Raw genomic sequence first — 27734 nt, 5'->3', positions numbered from 1 at the left:
ACAGAAGTGATGTGATGCTGTTCTACACTAAATTATACACCAACAGGCTTTCACATAAATCTCTGAATACACCTGTTGGTGATAAGAGATCATGCTGTAAATATAATTTCCATTATTATTATTTTTTTCAAGCTATATTGCTAAACAGCTGACAAACCAAAGGTGAAGTGAAGGAGCCTTTTTAATGAGCAGAACCTGAAGTTGTTTCTGTGTGTAAAAGGTTTCAAAGCAGCTGCAGTGAGATCACATCCTGAGGGTAGCTGCTGACCTGACAGTGATGTGACCTGTGCATGTGCAGCTCTGATAGTTTGTTGTGTAAGGTTTCCCTCTAGTGGAGAGCAAAAAGAGAACTAATGAACTGTGGTTATTTATTGATTCATCAGGATGTGAAGCCTGGAGATGTGATGCAGAAGAAAAACATGTGGGAGATCATTGGTGACTCATCAGGGAGACCTGGGCAAAGGGTGAAGGTATGCATGCACACATATTATGATGTCAAAACATGGAGATGTTGCTGCTTAATTCATCCAGAACTGACCCAGATGTCCAGTGGCAGAGCCAGACAACTTTTATATTGTCAGTCAGGCTGAAACCATCATGTGGGATTTTGGTTTTTGTTTTGGACCCAGAAGCAGAACACAGCTGTAGGAGAAAAGGTGGATTTATTAAATGAACAGTCTGTCAGTCAGAGCACAAGGAGGCTGAAGCTCAGCTAAGTGAAATCTGCAGCTGGCAGTGAAGCACTCAGAAAGACTTATACATACAAACACAAAGATCAGGGAGCTGGAGATCAGAAGCTCTAGAGTCCAGTACTCCACTTGTTTCACTGGAGGCAGCCAAAAAGTCACTGTGGCTGTGCCGTAGTCACAACTAATCTGGCTGGAGAGCAGGAAAGCCAGGGTTTTATGGAGGTCTTGATGAGGTGAGATGAATGGTAGGTGAGTTTAATCAGCCAGTGAGCCAGGCTGTGCCCTCAGCCACACACTGGAAGGGAGCGCTCACTACCTTTATTTTACAGAGAGTTGATTTTAGCTGAAGATATTGTGTTCAGTTTTAGCCTCCAGCTAAAAACAAATTAAACCCTGTGACTGGATGTTCCTGCACACAGTCTTTCATCGTCAACTTTTTTTTTTTTTTTTTTTAAATCAAACAACCAGATATTTTTGAGTTCACATTTCATATTGATGAGTCAACCAGGAGACTTTCATGCCCATTTGAACAGTAGGACTGTAGCTGTTTACTGCTCTGTCATGGTCTGTGGGATAATGAATGTGGGTTTTACTACAGGGGTGATGGCCACCTAAAAATAGTTCATCTTCTTTGCAACTCCATTGTGTGAAGATAACTTTCATAACAGCAACAATCAGTATAAAACATCATAACATCAACTTCATAAAGTCTTGTAGTTGTTAACATGCTTTTTACCTTTTATTTTATTTAACATTTTTCACAGTTTTGGTAGTTTGAAACAGCACCATTGCATTTTGTGTGGTTGTGTTTTGTGACTAAAAAGGCTTAACTTTAAAAAAAAATTACAGTTTCAGTCAGATGTGTGTCTCATCTCTTCTCAGGGCTCAGCAGTGGGTAAAAAGTACAAATTTGTGGTCACCGGGCACGGCAAATATGAGAAGATTCCTGTGGATGATGAGGATGAAGCAGGATTCACAAGCAGAAAGTCTGGTAAGACCACTGACACAGGGTTAGAACAATGTCAGGTCAATTCACTTTTATTTATATAGTCACAACATATGTCATCTAGTCATAGTAAGGTACAGACCTTATGAACAAGAAGCAGCCGTTGGCTGTCTGTGAGTTTAATTCTCTGTTAATATTAGTCAAGATTTGAAAATGTTGCAGTTTACTGTGTAAAATAATATTAGGTGGAATTTTTTTAATTCCTTGTATGGGGTTGATAATGCACTTTATATTCTCATGGTCCTGCTGAATGGATTTTGTTTAATGAGAAATATTTGCTGCATCAAAGTGTAGTAGACAATCACAGACAGTAGTATAGCTAGAATAGTGGTTCATTGTTACTATCATAATAGAAAACTCATGACCTGAATGGGAACGAAGCTGTACCTTTATTTCATTTAATGTACTTAAGTATAAGAAAATAGTAAGAACAAAAGTAAAAGAGTCAGTCATTTCTTACAGTTAAAACATACTTACTTTTTGTAACCAACTTACACAACCATGCATTAAACAAAATGTTGTGTTTCAACCCAATCAGACTTTTGTTAACATCATGTTAAGTTCTAAATCTGGAGCAAGATCTGTGAAAAATATCTTAAAATAATTTGTGTAAAAACACTTAGCAGTCATTGGCTGCTGGAGTAAAAGTAAATTATTTTTGTGAAATGCCTTCCAAGATCATTTTTTTCATCAATTTATACATTTTCTAATTTAGGAAATTGATGGATCTTTATGATTTGAGACGTAATCAATTAAAAAACATAACAACAAACAAATATACATTTTTGTATTCAGTTGGTTTTATTATGAAATGGCACGCTGTAGAATCCTTCTTAAGCAGAGTTACCCAGGTGTACATTTGAACATCTGAAAACTAAATTCAATATTAAAAGTCTTGAGTAGTAGTCCTGCCATTGGTAGAAGCTTGATTTGATCTGATTAGGGAAAAATCTTCAGTCATCTTATTATTGCAGCTTACTGCTCCACAACAACTCCAAATAAACTAAGCATAAGGGAGACTCTGCTTTGGACGTATTTTGAAAGTGTAAAAGTGAAAGTGCAGGTTCTGATTAGTCAAAGATGGAAATCTATCAATTAAACATTTATTTATTCATTTATTTATTTGAAGCTGTACCTAGATTAATCAGACTTAAGCACACGTGTTAACCAAACAAAACAACTTCACTTTGTCTCCCAGCAGGTTTGAAATACAGCTAGAAAAATAAAGTTTGGATTTCCCACCTGGCATCACCGTTAACTGAACGCCCTCTGCACATCCCGATCTTTGACCCCACAAATCACTCACCCACTGACCTCCATCATGACAGAGGCTGCTCTTCATCATTCTTCAACAACATTCACAAGCTTTTAGTTCAGAGACCATCTTCAAGCAACATTTACATTCTTAGTTTAATATGAAACTGTTCTTATCACTTTTTGCTATTTCTAATGTGGTAATACTGGTCTAGCGTACACCTGCCGGCTATATAATGTGTCTACATGTGGTTCTGTCATAAATAAAACTTAATGATGTTGCTTTTTATCACATAGTTTTTCAGTCATTAGATATTACTACCAAGCAAAAAACAGATGGAAATAGAAAGAAGTATAATGTGAAGCTTTAATTTGAAAAGAGATTGTGTAAAAAAAAAGAAAAATCCAGTTGGTAATGTGTAAATATTAAAATCTGATTGTAGCATTAATCACAGACTGTAAGTGCCTTCTGTCTGCCCATTTTATTCAGTCTAACTGACTCTGTGCACACAGAAGGTGAAATTAAATTGCGTTCCATTAGACTTTAAGAAGATTCATTCACAAAACCTAACCATCTACAACCTGAAAAAAACATTAAAAATCATGTCACTCTCCATCGTCTAGTGAGAGAGTTACCCTGAGGCATGTAGCACCATTTTGAATAACACTAGCTATTTAACATTTTTCACAAAACAAGCTTTTCTGAAAATGTGGGTGTTTTATCTATTAAAAATAACAGCTATTTTAAACATTTATCTTTCACTACAAGTTGATTTTATTTACTAAAAAGCCTATTTAACTTCCCAGTATGAATAAAGTTCTAAATCTTAAGTCTCCAATGCATCTAAATAACCCTTAAACTAGCAATTTATATTTATTGTGAAAGTGTGATGAAAGGAACAAATGAGAAGCTCTGAAATTACATAAACACTTTAATCTGATGAGATGTCTGAATGACTTTAAGGCACATGTAGCTCTCTCTGTCCAGCTAATCCACAAATACAAACATTTAACATCCAGACAACCAGTCGCACAAAGCATTTGTCAAGTATAAAGATCAGGCTGAGTTTTCTTTAACACTGCCACAAACATAATTCATTTACACACAGACTAAGACTCCAGCCCTATACATCATTTCTGTTGCTAAGATTTCTGCACCTGTACATTCAACATAAATTATAGTTGTTGTTTTTTTTTTTTTGACATTTTTGTCTTAGCATTTAACATAGCTTAAGTAGCAGTGAACCCCCTTGCTGTTCTATTAAAGTCTTTTGGTTCCTCTTCTTTACCTTTTCGCCCAATTAGACCCATTTCAAACACAGTAGATATTTTTGTGACCGGCCTCGATGCTGCCTCTTTTAGCCTTTTAGCATCAAACTTTGGGCTGAAAAGGAGCACAGGTAGTCGGTATGCGAATGAAGGTATCTCTTTTAGCTCATCCTTTGTCTCTTCAGCCTTCTCCTCCTCACTTTTGTTTAACTCGATCTGATGCATGATGTTCTCTTTAGATGAAAACATTTGGAAGAGGACAGCTTCCCACATCTTTGTTGCCTTGGGAGTGTCTTTGGTTTGGTTCTCGTCCTGGACCTCAGGCTGATCCTCAGCCTTATCCTCGGCCTTCTCGTTTAGCACTTTTATCTCACTCTGGTCCTGCACGGCGACCTCTTTTTGAGGGCCTGTCTCTGGAAATTGGGGCTCCTCCTGCTCCACCACCATGTGTTTCTTGAGTCGGGACCAACCACTCATTTTAGATTTCAGCCCCTTTGGCTTTTTTATGACTTTAAGAAGGGGCTCTGCTTCTGGCAGAGTCTTGTTGGCTTCCTTTGTCTCAAGTGAAGATTCTGCTTTCTCATCTTTAACTTTGTCTTCAGTTCCTGATTCAGCAGCAGGTACCTTAATAGGTGGAACAATGCTTGTCTTTGAGCCTTCAGGTTTAATCTTGGTAGAATCCATAGTTTTTATTGGTTCTTTTGGTTCTGAGACAGCTTTTGTGTCAGTTATTGCTCTCTGCTCAGGAGTCTCGACCTTGTCTTTGCCTAAAAGTTTCTTAACTGACTTCAGGGATTCTCGGTCAGCCCCTTTAAGCAGAGGACCTTTGGTTTCAGGAGCCTTTGTCTTTGGTTTGGTTTCGTGAACAGGTGTTTCCACTTTGTGTATCTCTGTAATGTTCACCTCTGCTGTTGTAGATTTGGCCTTTGTTATCTCTTTGATCAGCGTTGTTTCTTGCTTTTTTGCTACCTGACCAGGTACTGTACTGGTCTCCTTGGTTAATATTGTTCCTGATGATTCAGATGCTTGTGAAACAATAATCTTGGGAACTGAAGGGGTGGCAGCAATCTTTTCATCTCTCTGATGGAGTTGATCTACACCTTTGGAGGTTTCTTTAACTTTAGACACATCTACTGTAGCTTGCCCTTTCACACTTGGTTCTTTGGGAGGTGTTTTGCTTTCTCCTGATACCTCTTCTTTAACTTTAACCTCCTCTTTAGTGGGTAGCACTGAACTTACGACACCAAATGCTGGAGAGAAAGTTTTGATTCCACCGTAAGCAGCATATTCAGCTGGTGTCAATCCACGATAGCTAGACTTTGACTTTGGAGACACTTGGGTAGGGGTTTTAGGTCTCTGAAAGGCTACAGGTGATACACTTAAAGGTGATTCCCCATAGGTAGGAGTCTTTGGTCTTTTATAGCCTGGTGATGTGGTCATAAGTCGAGATGCCTCATACGTTGGAGTCTTTGGCCTCTGATCGCCTGTCACTGCTGTTGTTATTGGCACAGATGTAGGAGTTTTAGGTCTCTGAGAGCCAAGTGGAGCAGTTGGGATCATTTCTCTTGTCAGGTCATTCTCTGACTTTGACTTTGTAATATTCTGTTGTGTTGGTTTAGCTGCAGATGTCACGTCTGTGTGAATGTCCCCATTCATTATTGTTTCAGAAGGTTCTGTAGTTTTCAGACTTCGGGATGCAGATGAACTGCTTGCAGCAGGAAATGTTTGAGGTGTTCTTGACCTCTCTGGCTGTACTGTGATTGGTGACACAGCAAACAAGAGAGGATTGGGCCTTGAGATTTCAAAGACAGGCGTTGTGGCCCGGGTCACATGGTACGCTGGCGTTTTAGGCCGGCCTGCTGAAGTTCTTGATATTTGGAACTCATAAGTTTTAACAGTGGGTTCAGATGTTGGAGTAGCTCTTTTGGTTTCAGATGTTGGAGTGGCTCTTTTGGTTTCAGATGTTGGAGTAGCTCTTTTGGTTTCAGATGTTGGAGTAGCTCTTTTGATTTCAGCTGTCGGAGTGGCTCTTTTGATTTCAGATGTTGGAGTTACTCTTTTGGTTTCAGATGTTGGAGTAGCTCTTTTGATTTCAGCTGTCGGAGTGGCTCTTTTGATTTCTGATGCAGGAGTTATGGTTGTGTTAACCTCTGCTGTTGGTGCAGCACTTCTTTCAACATCTGAAGATGGTGTTTTCCTCTGGAGATCTGTGCCTAATAAAGAAGGACTAGCGGTTGGTGTTGTACCTCTTCTCACCTCAGACGCTGGAGTCAAATCCGTTTTACTTTGAGGTACCATGCTACCAATAGCAGTTAATCCAGCTGTGTCATATACTGGTGGTGTCCTGGATGTCTCATAATATGATGTGGTTGCTGTGTACATTCTAATTTGAGGGACATCAAACATCGGTTTTGGCGATCTTGAGGGTTCAGTTGCTTTAAATGTTGGACGCGGACTTTTGGATTTACCAAATGGGGTCAATACAGTAAGAGGCCGAGTCATAGCTTGGCCTCCTGTCACTGGATATGGTGTTGGACTTGTACTTGTGGTTATTGACAGTGAGGTTGCTACAGCTGCAGTAGGTCTTACACCAGCATGAGTTTCAGCAAATGTGCCAACAGCTGGCTTTTTCAATTCAACAGCTGGTGCTGTTGCCTTAGGCACAGAGGGAGCTGGCAGAGATATTTTGGGTGTTGCTGGCCTGGTGACTTGCCCCATTGCTCTTGAGACTCCAGGAAGGTGAGTGGATGCAGAATACAAAGAAACTGTGGTGGCGTTCTGCGAGTAAGGATATGAAGGGATTTCCACTGTCTGAGGCGACATCCCAGCTGCCCGACCATAAGCTGCACGCTGTGGGTAAGGAGATGCCACATGTTGATACAGTGGTCTGACAGTGAATCGTGGGGGCTGCTGGATGCTGTAGAGACTTGCTGTTGTCTCTGGAGTCCGGGGAGGTGTGGAGTGGTCACTGTGCTCAAGGTCAGGGCTTGCTTCATTCACAGGGGAAAGGCTGGAGCGGAAAGGTGCAGCAGACTGCGATGCCTGAGCGGACGCCTTTCTCTTAGCAGTCCTTTTGAGGAGTTTCTGAAGCCGAACGTTGTCCTTTCCAGGCTTTGGCAACAGGGGGGGAGGGTACTGCTGGGAAAGCAGGCCTGGCTGGGTGGCAGTACCATAAGCGACAGCCATGAGTGCTTCTGCACCCTGCGGAGAACAAATCACAAATGGTCAAAACTAATTGTGACAAAAACTATAAACTTGTACATCTTTTGGCAAACATGAATAAGTAGCAATGAATATCCTTCTCATATTATTAAAGTCGAGTGTGCTTGGTTGTCTGTCTCTAAGTGTGGCCCTGCGATGGACTGGTGACCTGTCCAGGGTGTCCCCTGCCTTCGCCCTATGGGATAGGCTCCAGCCCCCCCGCGACCCTAATGAGGATTAAGCGGTGTATAGATAATGGATGGATGGATATTATTAAAGTCTATTGGTTCCTCATCTTATGGTTTTGCCCACAGTTAAATTAATTAAGCAAATCAGTGTTTTAAAATATTCACGTGTTCATGAACTTTTACTCTGGCAAAAATACCACCAATCTTGCAGCTTTTTAGTCAATTAAGTTCACTAGTCTGTAAAGATTTGTTTGTTGTTTAGTTTAGACTAAAAGCCTGAAAACTTCCCAGAATTTAAAAAATAAAATGTACAAAGAGATAACTCAGTAGCAAATTGCATGACTTTGTATCATAGCTTGAATTTTCCTTTTGTCTGTTTTGCAGATTTGTGTCATGATGATTACTGAGATGTTGTCTCTTCCGATTGGTTCCTTCTTGATCTGACGACGATTGCTGGTAATAAAGACATCGAGCGGAAGCAGCTCCACAGCTGTTCCAGTCTCAGTACTTCATTTATGTGCCATAAATCACACTTTTCCACTGTCTAAGTTGAACACATGCACATCAACCACATATTCTGACTGTTTTCTATTTCTGTTTTCTTCTTCAATACAGTTTTTGGGTAAATCATTCTTAATATCTAGTTAACCCTTGTGTGATGGTGTTTGGGGACACCTGCCAAATGTACGTGTTTTGTTTTGTTTTGTTTTAAAATGTGAAATGTTTAAATTTTCCAATCATTTAGAGTTAATGAATCAAACTTTTATACTGGCTATTCTACACTTACACTTTGCCTAAGGAAGAATCTGAAAAAGCCGACCTTGGGAGAGACATACATACAAAAAAAAAAACTACAAATATGGTTCATGCTGATGACAATGTTGATGGTAGGATGGAACCCGACGATGTCGTGATTTGGCTTATTTGGTGCAGCTATGTACATGAAATAGACTTTGATTTGGAATCTGCTACAACTACAGTCTTTGCCATACATAAACCTGATCTATTCATTTAGACTCTATTTCTTGTGTATGTTTTTCGTTTAATCCACTGGTGTTTTCAGCTCTGTCTCTGTACTACTGCAGACAATTTTTACTTTTAATATCATTTTACTGAGATACCTGCCTGTATGTGTTTATAACCCCTTTTTCTTAAATAAATTAAAATCATTTTTTACTAGCTGTTTACTCCAGTTTTTCTCATTTTAGATTGTATCTAGTCTGCAAGTGAAAGCATAAAATCACTCAGATGCCCTGAAGATATTTCCATACTGCTATAAACCCTGTGCCCTATGCTCCACACCCTGATGTAGTCTGTGATGATCTCTGTGTACACTGATGTACACAGAGATCAGCATTACAGGCTGAAAAATCAACCCAAAGATGATGGATGATGTTATCACTTCACAGCTGATCCTGGAAGCTTTGCACAGCCTGATTTTACTTTATAGACAAAGAGGAAAGTAGCCAATTTCCTCCTTCTCTTTTTTTTTATGACTCCTGCCTTTTTACAGGCTGCATCACTTTTCCTGAAAAAATAAATTACAATGCTGTGATGCAGTTCAGATGAAGTCTCTGCAGGTACAGCTGCTTTGAGTCCATCAAAACAAATTCAGTGTAAAATGAGTCTTGTGTACGATTAACAGGGACAAGCACATTCAAAAGTTTCAATCAGACTCTGGCATGCTGTCTATCTTGCAAAGATACCTTTTTAAGTGCAATGCTTTGGGGTTAGATTCATCAGGCAAATTGTTTGTTACGAAGAGAGAAGCTCTTTGTATCAAACTACAGTTTCTAACTGAAACTGTTGTTAGTAAATTCAAAATGGTTCATTCTGTGGGGAGCTTGAATATGACAACAACATTCCAGATCAGCACTTCCACAAACACAAACTATGTCCTAGCCACAAATGTTTGAGCAGAAGGTAGTGGGTCAAAATTACTAGCACTTCTGGGACCATTAAAATCCACAACTATAAAAATACCTTGAAGGTGGTTGTTAAAATGTGAAATAAGTAAATTGTATTGGTCTATTGTATGATTTAAAAATGTGTTTTGATGGTGGTAGTAGAGTGAATGTCAAAATAATTATCCAGTTAATTTCATTGACAGCTGGCTAGTTAATGTTGTGATGTCACTATTCATTGGAGGCACTGGGCTGATGACTTTTGCCTCCTCCCTCCTGAACCCTAAATTCCTAAACTTTTCATATTTACCTTTTACACACACACCCACACACACACTTAGTGAAGAGTGAAAGTGAATGCAGAGCATGTGACCTTATGACATCATAGCTTCCTGACACTGGAGTATTTGCCTGAACTGGTTTGTACAGTTTTTTGTTTAGTTTTTTTCATTTCTAAAAAGTAACAGTGTACGCGTTACATCACAAACATTAGTGTAATTAATGTGAACAAAGAATCAGAGAAGTTTATTACACAGCTATCAAAGATCCACATGAAAGATCGCCAAAATCTGTACAAAAATAAGTGTTTAATATTCTAAGTTTGCTATATGTGTCACCTCAGTGAAATGTAGGCCAGTGCTGATTGTGTTTTAGACCTTCAACCCCCCCCAACCCTTCTCACACACACCTCCCTCCCTGAACTTTCTGCCTGCCCGACACATGAGATACTCTCTCCTCCTTTTAAGGCTCTGGTAGTTTTGGTATTTGGAGTGCCGTCAGGATGTAAGTTCAAAAGAGGAAAGAGTAATAATAGCTGCGTAATAAAAAACCAAGCCACTCCACAAAGGCCTCCTTAAGTAAATAAATCCACCTCAAAAAATCTTTACATATTGTGAAGTTATCAGTCTTTGCACAAACACAGGAAGCAGTGGAAACACTTACCAGGTATAAACTTGTTGCTGATGTTCAAAGCCCTCCAGGCAGGTTCCCCTTGACACAACAGGAAAGAGCACCGATTCAAGTTCAATGTACAAAATCAAACCCATCAAGGACAACTTTATTCCCTAGACCTGCACATCAGGAATATATACAAGCCGAAGCTAAAACACGATCATCATTCACTCATGCCTTATTGCAGCCAGGACAGATAAATGACAGGGCAGAGTGTGTTTTGAAGCCACAGGGAGTCGAAACAGTGCAAAGCTAACAATTACATCATCCCTGTTGGTGCTTTAATGTTGCACTGAGGACAAGAAAAAAACACCCTGAGCTCCCCAAACACGTCAGATGTCTGGCTGCCGAGGTGGGGGGTTCTGCATTCGGCAAGCAGCTGCCTCCCTAACACTGCTAACAGTTTCTCTCTGCTCGATCTGGAGAATAAAAGGTGTAATTTTGGTGTGTTTACCTGTGCGGCTGCTGCTTGGGGGGCTCCTGCCTGCTTGTCCCAGCCTGGAGTGTCAGAACGTCAGGTTCATGTTGAGACCAACTCGACCCCCCTTCCTACAAATGGAAGGAACAGGCGCCATAGCAGTCCAAAAATAAATTGAGAGCCCTGTAAGCTGCTCAGTGACAACAGCGTCGTCGTGACAGAGAGCAAGGCAAGGCAAGATGCAGCACCGACAAGCCACAGCACCTTAGGTTTCACCGCCTCAGGGCTCTAAAAGTGGGATCTCAGGGCCACCCAGGGGTCCTTCAAAAATGTAAGGATCCGACAGGGGGCTCCACAGTGTGCCCAGAAAAACAGGAAAAGGTTCATTTCACATTAATCCATGAGATTTTTTTGGGGGGGGCTTTCATTCACAGGACTTTAGTTACATTTTGGGAGTTCTTGGGACTGTAATTTTCAATAAATTCAGTTTTATTTACATAGTGCCAGTTCATAACGTATGTCATCTCAAGGCAGCTCACGAAGTAAGATGAAACCTTATAAACTGAATGTTATAGAGAAACCCAAGAAATCCAAAGCTTCCTGTGGATTCCTTTTGACCAACACTTGGCCACAGTGGGAAGAAAAAACTCTGTTACCAAGAAGAAACTTTCAGCATACAGAAGAACCAGACTCAGGAAGGGCGGTCTTCTGCCCTGCCCAGTTGGGGTGAGGGTAAAGGGGAAAAAGCAAAGCAGATAGAAAACCGGTAAGAGCACAATATAAGCTTTGGAGCCCGGTGAGACCAGTAACCAGAGATACCCATAGAGAGAGAAAAAACACCAAGTATGTGCACCAATGGTAAGTCCTCCAGCAGTTTAAACCTATAGCAACATAACTTAGGAATGGCTCAGGTGATCCTGAGCAGCCCCAACTGTAAGCTTTAGCTAAAAGGAAAGTTTTAAGCCAAATCTTAAAAGCAGAAACAGTGTCTGCCTTGTGAACCTCAACTGGGAGCCTGATAACTGAAGCCTCCCATTTTGCTTTCAGAAACTCTATGAATCACAAGTAAACCTGCATTCTAAGAGAGAAGTGCTCTGTTAGGATGTCATGGTCGTATGAGGTCTTTAAGTTTCAGTGGTCATTAAGAGCTTTTCATGTTAGGAGAAGGATTTTAAATTTTATTTTATAAAGGGAGCCAATTCAGTGGTAAGCACCGTCACTTCACAGCTACAAGATCCCTGGTTCGCATCCTGTTTGTCTCCCTGTGTTGCCCTGGTGACCTGTCCAGGGTGTCTCCTGCCTTCACCCTAAGTCAGCTGGAAAAAGCTCCAGCCCCCTGCGACCCTAGTGAGGATTAAGCGGTGCATAGATGATGGATGGATGGAGGGGAGCCAATGATGACAAGCTAATATGGGAGAAACATAGCTTTGCTCACTAAGAATGTATTTTAATTTTCAAGTCAGAAATCATATTGTCCTTAGAATGGTTACCCCTGTGAGTTGGCCATCAGAGAGAGAAGATGGAATATTACTTAAACATGCCACACTTTTTCAGACACTTTCAGGAGGGGATTCATAGTGTTACTGGTGTTGATTAAGCGTCCAAACTGAGGCTCCAGAGGGAGAGTCAGGCATCAGTGATGTGGTGCTGAGGGTAAAGGTTTTTAAGGGAATCTGAATGTCTAACGGTTCTAAAAGTCATCAATTAATCTCAATGTATCTTTAATGCAAACAGAGGTGTTCAGTTCTTTGAATGGGGGCAGTGACTTTTTTTTGTTGTTGTTGTTGTTGCTCATGAGGGTTTTAATGTCATGTCTGATGTCAAGTCAGAGTCATTGTAAATACACATTCCTAACTTGTGTGAGCTTCCAAGTTGTAATTATGACTTGGAAGCTAAAAACTCTCCCTGGATTCAGCAGGTTCCTATAGTTTGTAATGGCACAACAGTCTATAACAAGCTGTTCTTAGGGTTTCAGTTAGATGTCACCTTAGAGGAAGACTGTCATTTGTCTTTGTATGGAATTCATTTGGCAGGAAATGTTTATTTTGACCACCCTGTACTTTACATGAAGCTATCTTATCAAGACAGAAAATTGTTTTATGTGTTTTCACCACAGGTCAGGTCAGCAACAACCACATCAAACATATGGTCCTTAGCCTGACGTTTATCTATTTATGTTTCTGAGGCATTGATGATTTGACACTCCCAGAGGTGGGTGACTAAGAGCCTCTCAGCTAAACTCTGCCATTAGAGCACCCCCTGGAGGAAATTAGACGATCATTCAGGATCCCGAAGCTGCAACTTGTTTAGACCTGACAGTTGATCGGAAAGACATTTATAAGGATTTCTGTTACATAAGTAGTTATTTCTGAGTCAAACTCACATTGGGAATACACATTTGCAACATAGTCACTCATTCATTGTCAAAAAAATAAATGTAGTTCAACACAGCTTGACTTATAGAAATCTAAGCAGACACCTTTGTATGAAATAAGTAAAAGACACTTTCCAGTTTACATTTTTATGATTGAGTAAGATTTTAAATGAAGAGAAGGTATAAGTGTATATTCACATGAATACCAAATTACTTGTTTGAGAACATATTTAAGCATTTATTACCTTGAATTTAACAGTATTTTTCCATTAAACTTCCATTTAGGATCTCTTGTGGGCCAACCAGGTGGCAAAAGGTTGCTCTGCTAATTGAGCATGTTTGTCTTCTAATAGTGCCTTTGAGTTTTTCAGTTCCTGCAGTCATTAAGCTGTGTGGCTGTAGCTATTGTTTTTTTTCTTGCAAACTGGGAAATCAAAGAACATGCAAACAAGAGCTGGTTCAGTAATTTGGATTTACAGCTTGGACAGAAAAATCATTCAGGTGTTTATCCCCCCTTTGGTCATGCTATACATTATGTTGTGTTGCAGACGTCTGTGAGAGGTTTAGCAACACCACCTGCCTTGCTTCCCTGACGTCCAACTCTCTTCTCACTCTCAGATGAAATTTGCTTGCCTAATGCAGCAGCCCCAGAATAGCATCCTGGGGGCATCTTGGCTGTCCCTTTCTCCAAACTTGAGCCTCCCTCCTTAACGCTCGACCCTCCATCTCCTTATTGAGTGCCAGCAAACGGGGAGGGGGGTTGAGACTGAGGATGGGGACCCTGCCCCACCACAGGGACGACCTCGCCTCCAAGCCAGCTCCTCGGCCAATAGGAATGCAGAGCGGATCGAGTATCACTATAACAGAAGGACATAATCAGCGCGGTAAGTTTGCAGAACCTTACAGCCTGTCTTGGCCAAAGGGAGCTCGCTTCTTTCAGCTTTTCTGAGGTAAGGAAGAAAGGGAGAGAATGAGAGTGTGAATGGTAGAGAGGAAGCTCAACTGCAATGTCCCCAAACATCACCCAAACTGAGGACAGCTGAGTCCACACGTGTTAAAATCACTGCCACGACTAGCAGAGGCTGCTGCCAATGTCAGGGGCAGGAAGGAAAACAGTTGGATGAGTGAATCACAGAGAAAACAGGCCTCCATTTGAAGCCCACACTGTGATCTTTGGTGGAAATTAAATCTAGTGTTTGATTGCAGCTGAGTGCATGAGAAGTTGATTAGAACCATGTTTATAGCATCTTGCAAAATCTCCAAAATAAGTCAAGAAATTGGACTATTTTTGCAGTTTTAACCACGTAAAACCTCAGCTGATGTTTAAATACAAAACTCTGATAAAGTGTAGAAGTTCTTGGGGCTTTTGCCAGACAAGCAGCTGGCCTTGTTGTAGTTTCTGTGGTGGTTTGGTTTGAGTCCAGTCAGTCAGCGGAGGTTCATACCTTAGGGATTTACAGATGGCTTAAAGCCTTTGAAGCAGCTTTCCGCTTCAGGAGACAGAAGACGATACTAATGAGTTATGCAACATCATAGGAACAGCAGCGAAGCATCCTGTTGTTGTTTTTGGTATTTGAAGTCAGGGGCATCGCTGTTTTAAGATTTCAGGCTTCTTGGGCTATACTTGTAATTCTCTTGATATCCATTAGTGAATATGTGTTGCTTGAACAGGAGTCCAGAACCTCAAGCCTGGTTTAAAGGAATCATCTAAATGCGGAGTGTTTATCCTGAATGCCGTTATTTCATTGTGGTGTAAACACATTGCGTATGGAATTTACAGGATTCAAAGAACACACTGAGGGAAGCCAGGCATTAGACCTTTAACCTTCATGGCCGGCCTTTCAGGGTTTATTTTAATTCTTGAGCAAAGTGGCCTCAGTCGACAGGGAGCCTCGGGACGATGATTGAAGGAGCCATGTGAGAGAAGGACAGCCACATAAGGAAATGAAGGTGGAATTATGGGTAGTGGTCCAGGGTGAAGGAACCCAGTCTTCAGCGTTGGGTCCACTGAAACCAGATCTGGGACCTGTGCAGCTGTCTTTTCGAAATAGTTGTGATGTCGGGATGCCTTCATGGTGGCTAATCAAGCTAATGGGCGACTAAACTGAAATCTAATCACTGACAGATTAAATTAGGTAAATTCAGGTCACATTTGTTTACCATCGCAGTTAGGACACAACATCCCGTCTGGAATTTTACAACTGAATACCGGCAGGATCGTATGCGATCACTGATTTTACATGTGACAGAATTTGATCGAGGCGATTAAGAAATGAGGCAGTCTGCATCCATTTGATGTCAGATTGATGCAGAGTGATGTGAGAGAGCAGGGCAGTGGTCTTCAACACTGCCTTTGAGATTTCCTTGTTGTTTTTTTTGTCCCAACATTAATATCTCCTCTCGTCAGCAGAAAACAGACATAATCTAAGTTTGGCTTCCTTCTCTCTTTTCATGAGAGAGGCAGATTCAGGACCGAGGCTCAAATTTCAGTCCAAAGTCTCATGCTAATTATAAACCGAAGATGTTTGTTTGTGACAAGCTATGGGATTACTTCAAATACTCTGCAAGGCATGTGAAAGGATGAGGAACGAATGATTTCAGTAAAGAATCTACATAAAGATTATTTAGTTTGATGAGATGGGGGATAAAAATGTGGAGGAAAGCTCGGTGGGGTTGGGTCAGGGTGGGGCCAGGAGCACATATTTAAGACATCTGCAACATAATCCTGAGCTATAAATACAGCCAGCTGGACATTCACTCTTTACAGGCAGACTTTAAGTTCCTGTCTTTTCTCTTGATTTTAGGTTGCAAAGTCCACTGTCACCATGTCTGACACAGAGGATGTGTAAGTTAATTCACATTTACACACACAACTTTTCACTTTTTTTAAAAGTAGTTTGACAAAATACGTTTAAGACAAATTCCACTTGTCAGCTTTTCGTTTGTCAGAGAGACACCAACCATAAATCTATGTTGGTATCTACAGCTGAAATCTGTGGAAAGCTCTAATAAGCATTACAACATCAATTAGAGGAAGATCAATCATTTTGTCAAACTACCATTTCCACTGTCAAGCTCTTACCCATTTTTAATGATTCGCTTTAATTCTAAGAATGTCTATTTTCTGTCTTGCAGTGGAGTTGAGGGTAAGTACCACCGTTTTCACTGCTTTGAAAAACATAAATAAATTGTTTAAAAAGGAGATTACAATTAAATCTCAAAGATTAGGTCCAGGTGCAGTCAAGAGTTCAATGCTAAGTCCCAGTATTTTTTTCTGAATCTTGCCTAACTGACTTTCCATCCCTCTATAGAAAGTTATTTGCTCTGGACAAATTCGTATGTTTGCAGGTTTGGCTTGACTCCTCCAGATTCAAGTTGTGCAATCACGCTGTCTCTTTCAAGCAAATCTGCACATATGTTGTCCTCTCGCTGTGGCATGGTTGCAGGCACCACCTCTGACAGCAGGACAGTGTCAAATGGGCTGTGTGAAATAAAAATCGAAATATATATCAGCGACAGATGCACTGACCTGCTGGCAGAGACCTGCAGCTCTGCATGATCATCTGCACTGTGCAGTCCTCCTGAGCAGGACACACTTCCAGATGAAAAAAACAAACAGATTTTTGACGTGTAAAGTGACGTCAAAGACCTGCCTGCAAGCTGTGATCTGCTCACGAGGACTGTTTGTGTATGCTTAGCATGGATCCCCTGTGTACCCACATTTTGGTATTCTGTCAAAATGGGTACAAATGGGATCTTTTGATAATGTTCTTCTGCTCCTTTCTTTTTCGGACGGACGTGAAGAATACGATGGTAAGACACAGCCTGCAGACTTCAGATGATAAGTTTCACACCGTTGATACTAATTTTTCAGTCACTTCTAAAGATGTGTGTTCTTACCTCCACATTTTTTTTTTTTTGTAGTGCTACAGTTTTTGTAGCATGCTGGTTAACACTAACAGTAACTGAGATGAATGTAAGGGCACAAGTCAGAAACGGTGATTGTGTCAGCGTAGAATCTGTCTCTTTTTGTCTTTGACTATACCAAGTAGCAATGCAAGTATATCCAGGGATCGATCACATTTCATCCATCAATGACTGATCTTTTTCCTCCTGTAACTGCTTGCTGTTTCACCTGCTTTAGCACCATCTGCTGGCACTTCTGCCAAACTGAATGGGCATAAACCTCCTCGTATCTCACGGCTCCCTCTCATCTATACTCACCTCAACCACTTCTTTCCCTTTTTCATTGTCTCCTGCTTCCATTAACCCTCTCACCACCCTTCCTCTCCCTTGGTGACTCGCTGCATGTTGTAAAGCTGTAGAAGAGGAGGTAGTAGAGGAAGTAGAGGTGGCCCCTGAGGCGGCCCCTGAGCCAGAGCCAGAACCAGAGCCAGAGCCTGAACCAGAACCAGTGGTAGAGCCAGAACCAGAACCAGAGCCTGAGCCTGAGCCTGAGCCTGAAGGTATGTGGCATGAAGGGGGGAAAGGGGTATTCTATTATCCTTTCCCAGGCGTCAGGTATGCTCCAGCTCCAGCCAGACAGACAGACCCCACTAATCCTGACCCGCACACATGTCCTACCATGTCTGCTAATGCTCACGCAACCTTCCTTTCACCTCTGGACAAAGTCAAAAACAGCGCTTAGAGGGCACAAGTTGGACGTGAAGACCTTTTACGGAAATATAACCATGCTGAAACGATCTTATCCAAAGCATTCTACAGTTCTGATATGACTGATATTAGCAGGCTGATATTTTTGAACTAAAGTTTTTTTGTGCTATTATAAATAGCCAGAACCTTCCCTACATCAGAAGCTTGTAAAAAATCATAAATTCCTTTCTTTCGAAACGATATGGACATAATGTTACGAATCCATGAGTCAACCTACTTTAACAGCAAATGAACTCTAGATAGTTAGAGCTACTTAGCCTTGCTTGCTGTTTGCTTAAATGTTGTCATCGGCAGCTTTCTACTGCAATCACATGACATGTTTTATAAAGAACGGCTAAAAACGAATCAAAGAAAAGACAAATATTGGCCTCTTCTATCAGTCTAACTCTACTTATCCTGCTCAAGTACTTGTACTTACTGTACATGTTTGCTTTTTCACTGTTTTGATATCTGAGGATGGTAAACATCAGATGAACAACATTTACTGCAGAACATGAAAACAAACATGTATTTATGAAAGAGAGAAAAAAAAAAAGATGGTGTCTGCAATTTCATCTTTTTCTGAACTTATCCGCTGTCCTGTCTGACAATGTGTTCCAGCTCCAAAATGGTGTTGCATTCATATGCCCTTGATGAAAAAAAGCAAAAACAAAAGTTCATTTTAAACCAGTCCAGACCTCAACAATTTAGTTTCTGAAATGTCCAATGGCATGTGAATGCAGGGTTAAATGTTACAGGGATCATTCTGTGTTGAGCTGTTTAAAGGTCAAACTGTGGCTTGCGCAAGTCAAGACTTGATGCAACTACCAGTAAATTCTCAAATACTGTCTGAAGTGCTTACGTTTCTTTTGACAAGCCTTTTTTCAAACTATTTACAAGCAGTCCAACTGTTCTCTCAAAAAAACGAATGCATTTAATTAGCTCATGCTGGCTGACATTTGGCAAAATTTGAGAATTTACACATGCTGAGCTGCAGCAGATAGACTGTTAGTTTGACTGTGTTCAGCTGTTTGGCTGTACAGTTTGCTGCTCCAGTGTGCCTGCTAACACTGTTGTCTATTCTGCTTTTGTTTTTTTTCGATGCTTGCTGCATGCAGAGGAAGTTGAAGAGGAAGGTATGTTGATTTTAAAAAAAACTTCTGATGAATCTGTCATTCTGGTTTTGGAAGGACTCTAGTGTACAGGTCTGACATCTGTTCTCAGGGAACGCCTGCTTGTTTGTCAAAATTTTAATCTTGCTGTTAAAACTCCAGGAGCGCTGCCCGAATAGGACCGAAGAATCAGTTTCCAAATTTGTCGAAAAACACACCACTTAAAATGCTTATTGAAGGAGTTGTGAGGAAAAATTGAAACTGCTGGTGGAGAAGAAGGGTGAAAGAATATGTATTGCTAACACGTGCTTCACTGCACAGCGACCCCACGTTTACACTCCTGCTATGCCACTCATCATCTGCATGGCATGGAGCTGCCAGAATCTGGTTTTAAAAGAAGAGAAGAAAAAGAGAAGAAAATGACTTTTGTCTTGCTTGTGTCTGATAATTTTGGGGTCAAGCCAAAAAAAATAACTTGCAAAAAAAATAACACGACACATATTGTAGGTATGAAGAACATGTTAAAACCTCTAAACCTGAGCAATATGAAAACACTGATGTCATAGAATACAACACCGTGTTAACAGTTCAGATTTACTGTAACTGCACTTGAGGCTAGATGGTTCTCTGATGTTCAAATAACTTCATAATCCCTTATTTAAACCGTTTGGTTCTGTTCTTAATACGTCTGTGTAAATATGTTTGCTCATATTTGACTATTTCTCTAACCGAGTATGCCTGAGAGAATAGAAATAATTTGTTTTTTTCTAACCCGATGACATGTACTCATCCCTTCTTCATTTCTTAACCTGCAGAGGAGAAGCCAAAGTTCAAGTAAGTTTCCTTTTCATGTGATCGGACTTTAAGTGATTTTTACAGACATTTTGTTTTGAGCCATTTGGTTGAAAAAAACAAAAACAACAAAAGCAACATTATGATCAGCCATGTGCCAGTGCACTCAAGACCCCAACACTTTCTCGCAGGCCCAGCGCTCCAAAGATCCCCGATGGTGAGAAAGTGGACTTTGATGTAAGTAGATCTGAAGTGAAGGCAGGAAGGCTTTATGCTGAGTCGTGGTGTTTCTCTGCCTGACTGAGTTGTTTGTGTTTTTCCACCCTGCAGGACATCCAGAAGAAACGTCAGAACAAGGATCTGGTTGAGCTGCAGGCCCTCATCGATGCTCACTTTGAGCACAGGAAGAAGGAGGAAGAAGAGCTGATTGCGCTCAAGGAGAGGATTGTAAGTTCTCAGGCAGCATCACTGAGGGACTTTATGAAATTACCATATGGAATTATTATTTATTTATATTTTCTTCTCAAAGGGAAAAGTTTAACTGACAGCATTTAGAAGTAGAATTCCTTTATTCATAAAATCAATCAAACTGTATTTGTATAGCACTTTTATTACATGTTAAAGCAGAAATTGTTTTACAGATTAATTACAAGCTGGTAAAAATAAAAAAAAAAAACAGCTCAAAGGAAGTAAAAGCACAGAGGGGGGAAAAAATTGCAAATTATCAAACCAATAAAATACCAATAAAGACAAAAATGTAATAAAATGGTGTAGAAATAATCGTGTCAGCAATAAAATGTTATTTTTAAATATAAATATGAATTAGGTTCTGGAAAAACTCAATACAGAGAAGCAGAGAAGTATAATCCCCTTTAAAATAAAGGGTTCCAGCATCCTAAAAGTGTTCTCATACCTTTGACAATAGGTCCTAAACACCAAATGCATCTTTTTCTCTTAGATTTAACAGCAATGTCAATTCAGAAAGTCAACAATTAAAAATTAATTAATAAATACATACAAATTATATTGATATTATCGAGGACTCTGCAACAGAGACACAACATCTGTCCCTCTCCTCTGGAGTTCAGAGCTGCTTTTCCACCTCAGAATGTTGAGTGTAGTGATAAAAACTCTGTGTTTGTTGCCACCTTGCAGGAGAAGCGTCGTGCTGAGAGGGCCGAGCAGCAGAGGGTCCGTGCTGAGAAGGAGAAGGAGCGTCAGGCCAGACGTGAGGTTCGTGGCTTTGTTGCATTTGATTCATTGTTGTGGCTCTTGAAGCATTAAGCTATGACTCCTAAATCAGAAGCGTCATTGTGTTGCTAACTGTGAAGGCCCGAAGAAAAAGAGTGTAATCCTCAGCGTTCACATATCTCAATTAGTAGTTGCAATCATTGTTCGTGTCTTCATTTATTATTCTTTCACTTCCAAACTTTCAATATGGTCTCACTCTGAGGTGTTTCTTGTGAACACAGGAGGAGAGGCGGATCAGGGAGGAGTCTGATGCCAAGAAGAAGGCAGATGAAGAGGCAAAGAAGAAGTCTGCTCTCTCCAACATGGGCTCCAACTACAGCAGCCACCTGCAGAGAGTCAGTACACACACACACACACACACACACACAATCAATAGCAGCAGTATTGATCAGCCGTTAACTTGTGTCTGTGTTACTGTATCTGTACTAAACAGGCTGACCAAAAGAGAGGAGGAAAGAAAGAGACTGAGAGAGAGAAGAAGAAGAAGATCTTGGCCGCTAGACGCAAGCAGCTCAACATTGACCATCTGAACGAAGACAAGCTGAAGTATGAGTCAATACTTTGACACCCACACTGGTCTCTGGAGGCCACAGCGAACCACACGGGTCCCTACAGATTCATGTGAACATATCCCTTAGTATTCACCTACATACAGTTATTTTCTATATTGTAGAACAAAATGAAATAACACATTCAGCTTTGTAGTAAGTAAAAAAAAAAAAAAACGTAGTAAAATATGTGACTTTTTGACAACCACCTTCATGACATCTTCACCTGGAGCTTTTCCAACGGTCTTGAAGGAGTACAGTGTGCAAACAGAAACAACTCTGAGGAATCTAAAATATGAAACATATTTTGGTTTAATTCTTTTTTAGTTACCACATAGTTCTATATATGTTATGTCAAAGTTTTAATACCTTCAGTTTTGTTCTACACAGTAAAAATATGAACCTGAATGAGAAGTTTGATCCAAAGGTTTGGCTGTAATTTAAAGCAGCATATAGAGCACCAAACCTTCACTTGTACAACATCAGTCTATCTGTTTGAAGCAAATTTCTTTAACTGCGTTCCTCTGTTTCCTGCAGGGAAAAGATCAAAGAGCTGCACGACTGGATGACCCAGCTGGAGTCTGAGAAGTTCGACCACATGGAGAGACTGAAGAAGCAGAAGTATGAGGTGAGCCTCCATCCCTGTTGGGTTTACACCACAGTGGCCATCACTGTCGGTGTCCTTAAGCAGAAGGTTCAAGTATGTGATGCCATATTAGCGACATGGAGAAGGGTCATGAGGAAGATCTCAGTCACTAACAGATATTTTATATTTCCATTTCTGGTTTGGCAAGGGTCAATGGGAAAGTCTATGAGTTAGAACAGCTTTATAGACAGAAAAGCTGGACAGGTCCTAGTGATCAGAAAGGTTGTTTTTACATTTTACTATTTGGTTAAACTGATTTATGTTACTAATAAAAAAAAAAATCAAGTATGTTATCTCTTACAAATGTGTCTTTTCATGAGATTGCTTCGAGTGCATCTTTATCTTAATTTTATATTGCAGAAAAAATATTTTACTTGATTATTTAATTTACAGTTTTGTCCACGGTATGTACCTCCTTCTCCTCCTGTATTTTCACACATTTTAACTTATATCTCTTTGATCTGTTATTTAGGATTAATGCATGTTTACTGTCTGTCCCACTACAAAAAAAAAATTAAAAAAAACACATCTCAATGCAGTCATATTTTCCTACCTCATATAAATACCTAAAGGTTAACTTGAGAATTTCAAGAACGGCCAATCCACAGGTTTCTCAAATGCACCAGCTTGTTGCTAGATGCTGGTGTCCTGAGGTGAATCACTCTCCACCTCTGGATTTGAACCCTCTGTGCTACTCTTTGATTCCCTTCAGGTTACAACCCTGCGTAAGAGAGTGGAGGAGCTCAGTAAATTGTAAGTAGTAGAGCTGAGCAGCGTTCTACCGGCTTCAGGCTCACTGCATGTTAGCATGAAGGAAGGCTGGAGAACCAGAGCAGGAGCTGGCCAGAGACGGGACAACACACTGCCGAAAAACATAGACAAGAGCAGTTTGTTTCCAAGGTGACATCTGTTCAGTTAAAACATTTTAAAGTAGTTTTTCATCATTTTATCATCAAGAAGCGCTGCCGTCATCAGTGAGAGCTCAGGACCCAAATGTTGTTAATGACTGAAAACTGGGCTGCCACAGTGAAAACCAAAAAACTGTTTAGAATTTATATTTTATATTTATAGGTATTATTTAACATATATAGTGATTATGATTCCTCTTTCAAAGATGTTGCACACAATGAAGTACTGATATGTAGAAAAATTCCTGTCTTCATCCAGTAATTGTAATCCCATATACTTTTAATGTAAACTCAACTTATTAATGTTTCAGTCCTCTGACATTCAGGCAGAATTTATACAGCAAAAAAAAAAAGGTCTATATTAATTTTCCTCTGCTACGATTCAAGTAAATATGTTTATTTTTAACACAACTAAAATGGGATAGTATTTCTTAAAGGTCCACTCATAACCTAAGCCCAGGTGATGTCATTTTGGAATCAAATGTTTCAGTTGTAAGCAGATTAACGATCTAAAGTGGATGTAAAGATGGTGACTGAGAAGCTCAGTTTTAACACCACATAGCCTTAGTCAGGTGGATGCATACACGGTAAAACAGGTAAGTAAGAGCCTGTTGAGGTTTCAGCCTCACGCTAAAGCCAAAGCCAAAGCCAAAGCCAAAGCCTTCTTAAATTGTTCCTTTTCGGGAAACTACGACCGTCATTCCAATGAAGCAGTGATCATACTGTCATACTCAACAACTGCTTGACCTGAGAGGGATGAAACTCTATTCTGAGGTCAGCATTCGCCTCTGTTATGAGGATGAATAGCATTCAGTTCAAATTATACGATTGTACACATGACCCCGTCTTAGTTTCCCATCATGCTTCAGCTAGCAGCTTTCAGTCCACGGAGCCTGCTAAGAAGAAGAGAAGGGAGTTGGTCCCCTCAGAGGTAAACATGTCCTGCTGCATGTTAAAGTTGCTGCTGTGTCGTTTTTCAGGTGGTCACATACAGGCATCGCATTGATGAGTTGCAGAAGCAGTAAGTACAAAACATAACTTCCACTAACTCCAGCTGTTGTCTGGGTGAACATCACACCCTTCCTCCGCAAGACATAACTGTCCTGACAGTGGGGACAGTTCATGGTGGTTTATGGCAAACAACTGCTTCACTTTTGTGTCTATTCCAGCAGTTGCTGGATTACACACAAATACATCAAATAATAAAACTAATGAATAATCATTTAAAACCTACTACATATTGACCAGTTTGTATTTTTAATAACGGAGGTGAGAATGTGATTCATCATTTGTTAAACTGGCTCCAGTGTAAGAGTTCAATGGGAAATTTTGCCTTCCACATTAAAGTCTAAGACTGTGGCCTTTATTCAATGACAGCACACGTTAACAATAAGTTTTTATGTTAAATCCCTTTTTTTTAAAAAAGCCATAAACAGACTAACACCCGACTAACACCACCAGAGTGTTCAGGCCCAAATCCAGTCCAGACAAAAGTCAAACTATCTGGAAATCAGCATCCAGCCAGAGCGCTGGCAGACATCTTGTCTTCATGTCAGAAAATACGCAAGCAGTTTATCTTATGCCATCAGTTGTTTTTCATGAGCTAACAAGCTAAAAGTTCAAAGAGTTTACATGTTAATCTTAATACTAATGCCAATGAAGGTTTAGCAGAGTCACGAGTAGCTATTATAGCTGCAATTTATAGAGTAAAAGTTCGCTAGGCTAATGTAGCTAATCCCCAACATGTAGCACAGCTGCTGTATTTACAGCTAATCGTAGAGCATCAGTTATAATATTAGCTTCATGTCTCTTAACTTTAGTTCTTTTTTAGACCTTAGTCTCACTTCGCTGAGGGAAAAAATAGCTATTTAGCACTTCAAGTCAAAAATGTTATTGGTAGGAGGTATTATTCTGTTTTTATTATATATTAATTTGTGCACACAGATGGCTTGAGCGCTAATGTGTTAGCTTTATTTAGCGTCTCTTCACATAGATTTCTACAGGAATAATTTTTTTGCTCTATGCACCTGATGGGCTCTGTAATTAGTCGTTTCTGTATTGTTTCTTTAGTGTCCCATGCATTTTATGTGGTGTTCCTCTGATGTGTCCATTATAACACTGAATATTACATTTCAATGTAAATGTAAGGCTACTAATTGTCCAGTGTCGGTAAGAGTGAGAGATGTTCTCTGAAAAAGGATGGATGAAGCTGTAGGCGGTTTGACTAGTCAATGCACTTAATAAAGGTTGATCAAAAATGTAAAATAGTCTAGTTTTAAGCTGATAACTAAACATTAGCCTAACTCAAACACGCCTACAGCCAACATGGAGCATCCTTTTTCAGTGACGTTAGGGTTTGTTTGTTTCTTTTTTTTTTTTAATACTGACCCTTTATTTCATTGTGTGAGAAGTCCATTACAAGTCAAACATGTTCATATGTGGTTAATGGCTTCTGGACTCTAGTCATTCAGCCTGTGCAGGTAAGTGCTGCATGAGTTTGTCTCTGAGTTCTGCACGTCAACAGAGATGTTTGACATGATGTCTAGAAAATTTTGCATTTTTATTGTTTTCTGTTTTGTCCTTACATCCTACTGTGTGGAAAAACTAAGGTTCTTTTAAAGTAATAATGGGGTTTTTGATGTCTAACCCTAGACCACAAGATTTCTTTAAATTAAATGTTTAACTTGCTCTTATTTTGTGATATAGAAATATTTTTTTCCAGTCTTCTACACCTTATAGCTATAATTTTTGTATAGAAAACAAAAAGTTATCTAACTTATGTTTGTAATTGCATGGAAATGCTCATTAAAAGAGCTGCAGACATGAACATTTTGTGCAGCCGGATAGAAATACAACATGCATAGAGACAGTAAACTGAAACTATTTAACATTTGAATTGATCAGATTGAGATCTGATGCTAGAACTATGTAAACATAACACAAAACTAGGATTTATGTAGGTATATGCAGTATCATGTTAATACAGTTAATACAGTAAGGTGATAACTTTTTAAACCCTGAAACTCTGTAGTAGCTCTTTTGTGGATGTATTTAACTTTTGGTTGCTTCATGCTTTGCTTGTACCCGATTACTACCAAAGAGTCTTTGAGCAAGGCACCAACGCTGATAATCTGAATGTGTGAAACTTGGAAAATCAACCTGCACAGCTATCACTCATTCCTTATATGCAAGAACTGCTGAATACAGCCCAGACTTCTGACATGTCTCCATTTCTCTTTGTTTCGTATTACAGCAGCAAGAAGGGAGCTGCCGCCCGCCGCAGAAAGTAGACGCCCTCAGCTTGCCACTGCTCAGAAACCAAACTGTGATCATCTCGGACACACGCCTGATGAAGCAGCGCACACTGTGGCGAAAGTCGTAGCTCAGAAGAAGCCTGTAACGCTAAGGTTGACCCTGCAATTACCCAACAACATCCTGACATATGCAACCAGGAGCCTTTAGCTGCCGTTCAATAGCAATAAAGATCAAGAAACGTACTTGCCATCACACTTTCTCGCCCTCGGCTGTTTGGTTCTCAGTATTTTTGTAAATAAAGTGTGACTCCTCAAGCCATGTCTGTAGATCTGTTGTTATTCAGAAATCAATAAAGTTCAGTATTTTTAGATGTGCAATTTTAAAGTCGTTTGTTCAACACTGTTTTGTAACTGCAGACTTGAATTGAGCTTTGCATTAAATGATGCAGGAAATGGAGGGTCTGCATTTTCACCACGATTAATACCCATAGAGGCTACATTTGATCTTTTTTATTATTTATGCAAACTCTGTCTCAACATTGTGTTCTATTTTTATGGTACTGAATCATAATTTGGTTGCTGTTCAAAGGGACTTTAGAAAACTTTATTCCTGCACTTACAAAAGAAATGTTCCAGGGTTGATTTCTGGATTAGGAGTTAGAAGTTTCATAAAGGCTCCACCTCTATATACAATCAGTGCTGATGAGAGATGCTATCATGATCCTTAGCTGTGGCAAGACAATTTATACAGAGCCATTTAGACACAAAGCAATTTTAAGTGCTTTATAGAAACACAGAAGCACATTAAAAATTAGATATTAAAAATACATTTGTTAAATTTTCTATTTAGATGGCAATAAAAAAATGCAAAAAAAAAACCCAAAACCTAAAATCAAGGGAACTCTTCACACAACTCTTTCAAGAAGCAGGTGCTGAGGAGATTGAAGAGCACATCCAACAGGTACAAAAACAGACTCCTACACACTGTCTGATTTGCAAACTGCATAAAATAAATTTAATAAAGCAACATCTCAGTCCTAGACCTTCATAAGGCAAGTAGATTCAAATGAAGAAAAACAAAATAAATAGCAATAAATCAACAGCGACACATTTAATTTATTGGAAATTACAAGAAAAATGATGTATGTGAGGAGGATAGGAGGCACAGCCTTGACAAATTATTCAGATATCAAAGAAAGAAAAAAAAGCTCTCTGTTGAGTTGCAATGTAAAAGACTGTGTCATATAAATTAAAATAATTCAAAAGCAGGACGAAGTTACAGCTTTGGAATCATTGTGGATTCATTATATATATAT

At 39.9% G+C, this 27734-nt stretch overlaps 3 protein-coding genes and 1 long non-coding RNA gene across 14 annotated transcripts in view; 2 read left to right on the top strand and 2 right to left on the bottom strand.

Moving 5' to 3' along the window:
• Positions 1-8786, top strand: part of lsp1a (lymphocyte specific protein 1 a) — a 47033-nt gene extending 38247 nt beyond the window's left edge. For both annotated transcript variants that reach the window (XM_008281703.1, XM_008281702.1), the window contains exons 11-13: positions 384-470; positions 1572-1680; positions 7992-8786. In XM_008281703.1, the coding sequence (XP_008279925.1) occupies positions 384-470; positions 1572-1680; positions 7992-8014 (219 nt within the window). In that variant the 3' untranslated portion in view covers positions 8015-8786. The remainder of the gene's footprint in view (positions 1-383; positions 471-1571; positions 1681-7991) is intronic.
• Positions 1-11025, bottom strand: part of prr33 (proline rich 33) — a 19587-nt gene extending 8562 nt beyond the window's left edge. For 2 of the 3 annotated variants that reach the window (XM_008281705.1, XM_008281707.1), the window contains exons 1-3: positions 10917-11025; positions 10454-10501; positions 4593-7419 (exon numbers count right to left, since the gene is read on the bottom strand). In XM_008281705.1, the coding sequence (XP_008279927.1) occupies positions 4593-7404 (2812 nt within the window). In that variant the 5' untranslated portion in view covers positions 7405-7419; positions 10454-10501; positions 10917-11025. Of the gene's footprint in view, positions 1-3863; positions 7420-10453; positions 10502-10916 lie in introns of those variants that run through there. The other variant, XM_008281704.1, reaches the window with a different exon arrangement.
• Positions 11026-14114: 3089 nt separating this feature from the next.
• Positions 14115-26789, top strand: LOC103357248 (troponin T, fast skeletal muscle isoforms-like). Of its 8 annotated transcripts, none has more exons than XM_008281709.1 (15): positions 14115-14204; positions 16059-16099; positions 16390-16400; positions 17059-17067; positions 17574-17720; positions 19026-19043; positions 19835-19853; positions 20003-20048; positions 20142-20258; positions 20967-21044; positions 21284-21397; positions 21496-21608; positions 22148-22238; positions 24145-24185; positions 26418-26789. In XM_008281709.1, the coding sequence occupies exons 2-15, from the start codon at positions 16080-16082 to the stop codon at positions 26452-26454; spliced, it is 861 nt and encodes a 286-aa protein (XP_008279931.1). In that variant the 5' UTR covers positions 14115-14204; positions 16059-16079; the 3' UTR covers positions 26455-26789. The 8 variants fall into 8 exon arrangements, with proteins under 8 accessions (XP_008279931.1, XP_008279934.1, XP_008279930.1 ...); XM_008281708.1 differs by lacking the exon at positions 24145-24185 and adding an exon at positions 22969-23009 and having other exon boundaries at positions 14119-14204; XM_008281712.1 differs by lacking the exon at positions 19026-19043.
• On the bottom strand, positions 25544-26425 carry LOC103357247 (uncharacterized). The gene is made up of 2 exons (XR_520189.1): positions 26354-26425; positions 25544-26323 (listed from the first exon to the last, which is right to left on the bottom strand). It is a non-coding gene; the product is annotated as an uncharacterized LOC103357247 (long non-coding RNA).
• Positions 26790-27734: the final 945 nt, after the last annotated feature.

Source organism: Stegastes partitus, unplaced genomic scaffold (genome assembly GCF_000690725.1).
Source record: "Stegastes partitus isolate 25-593 unplaced genomic scaffold, Stegastes_partitus-1.0.2 Scaffold242, whole genome shotgun sequence".
NCBI lineage: Eukaryota > Metazoa > Chordata > Actinopteri > Pomacentridae > Stegastes > Stegastes partitus.
The sequence above is the reverse complement of the archived record's forward strand: the minus strand, read 5'-3'. Positions and strand labels throughout refer to the sequence as shown.

Bases quoted from the DNA above. Each gene is read 5' to 3' on its own strand.
- LOC103357248 (XM_008281709.1), top strand. From the start codon at position 16,080: ATGTCTGACACAGAGGATGT. The intron at 20,259-20,966 runs GTAAGTTCTCAG...GCCACCTTGCAG, and splicing joins TTGCGCTCAAGGAGAGGATT to GAGAAGCGTCGTGCTGAGAG. The intron at 21,609-22,147 runs GTATGAGTCAAT...TGTTTCCTGCAG, and splicing joins CTGAACGAAGACAAGCTGAA to GGAAAAGATCAAAGAGCTGC.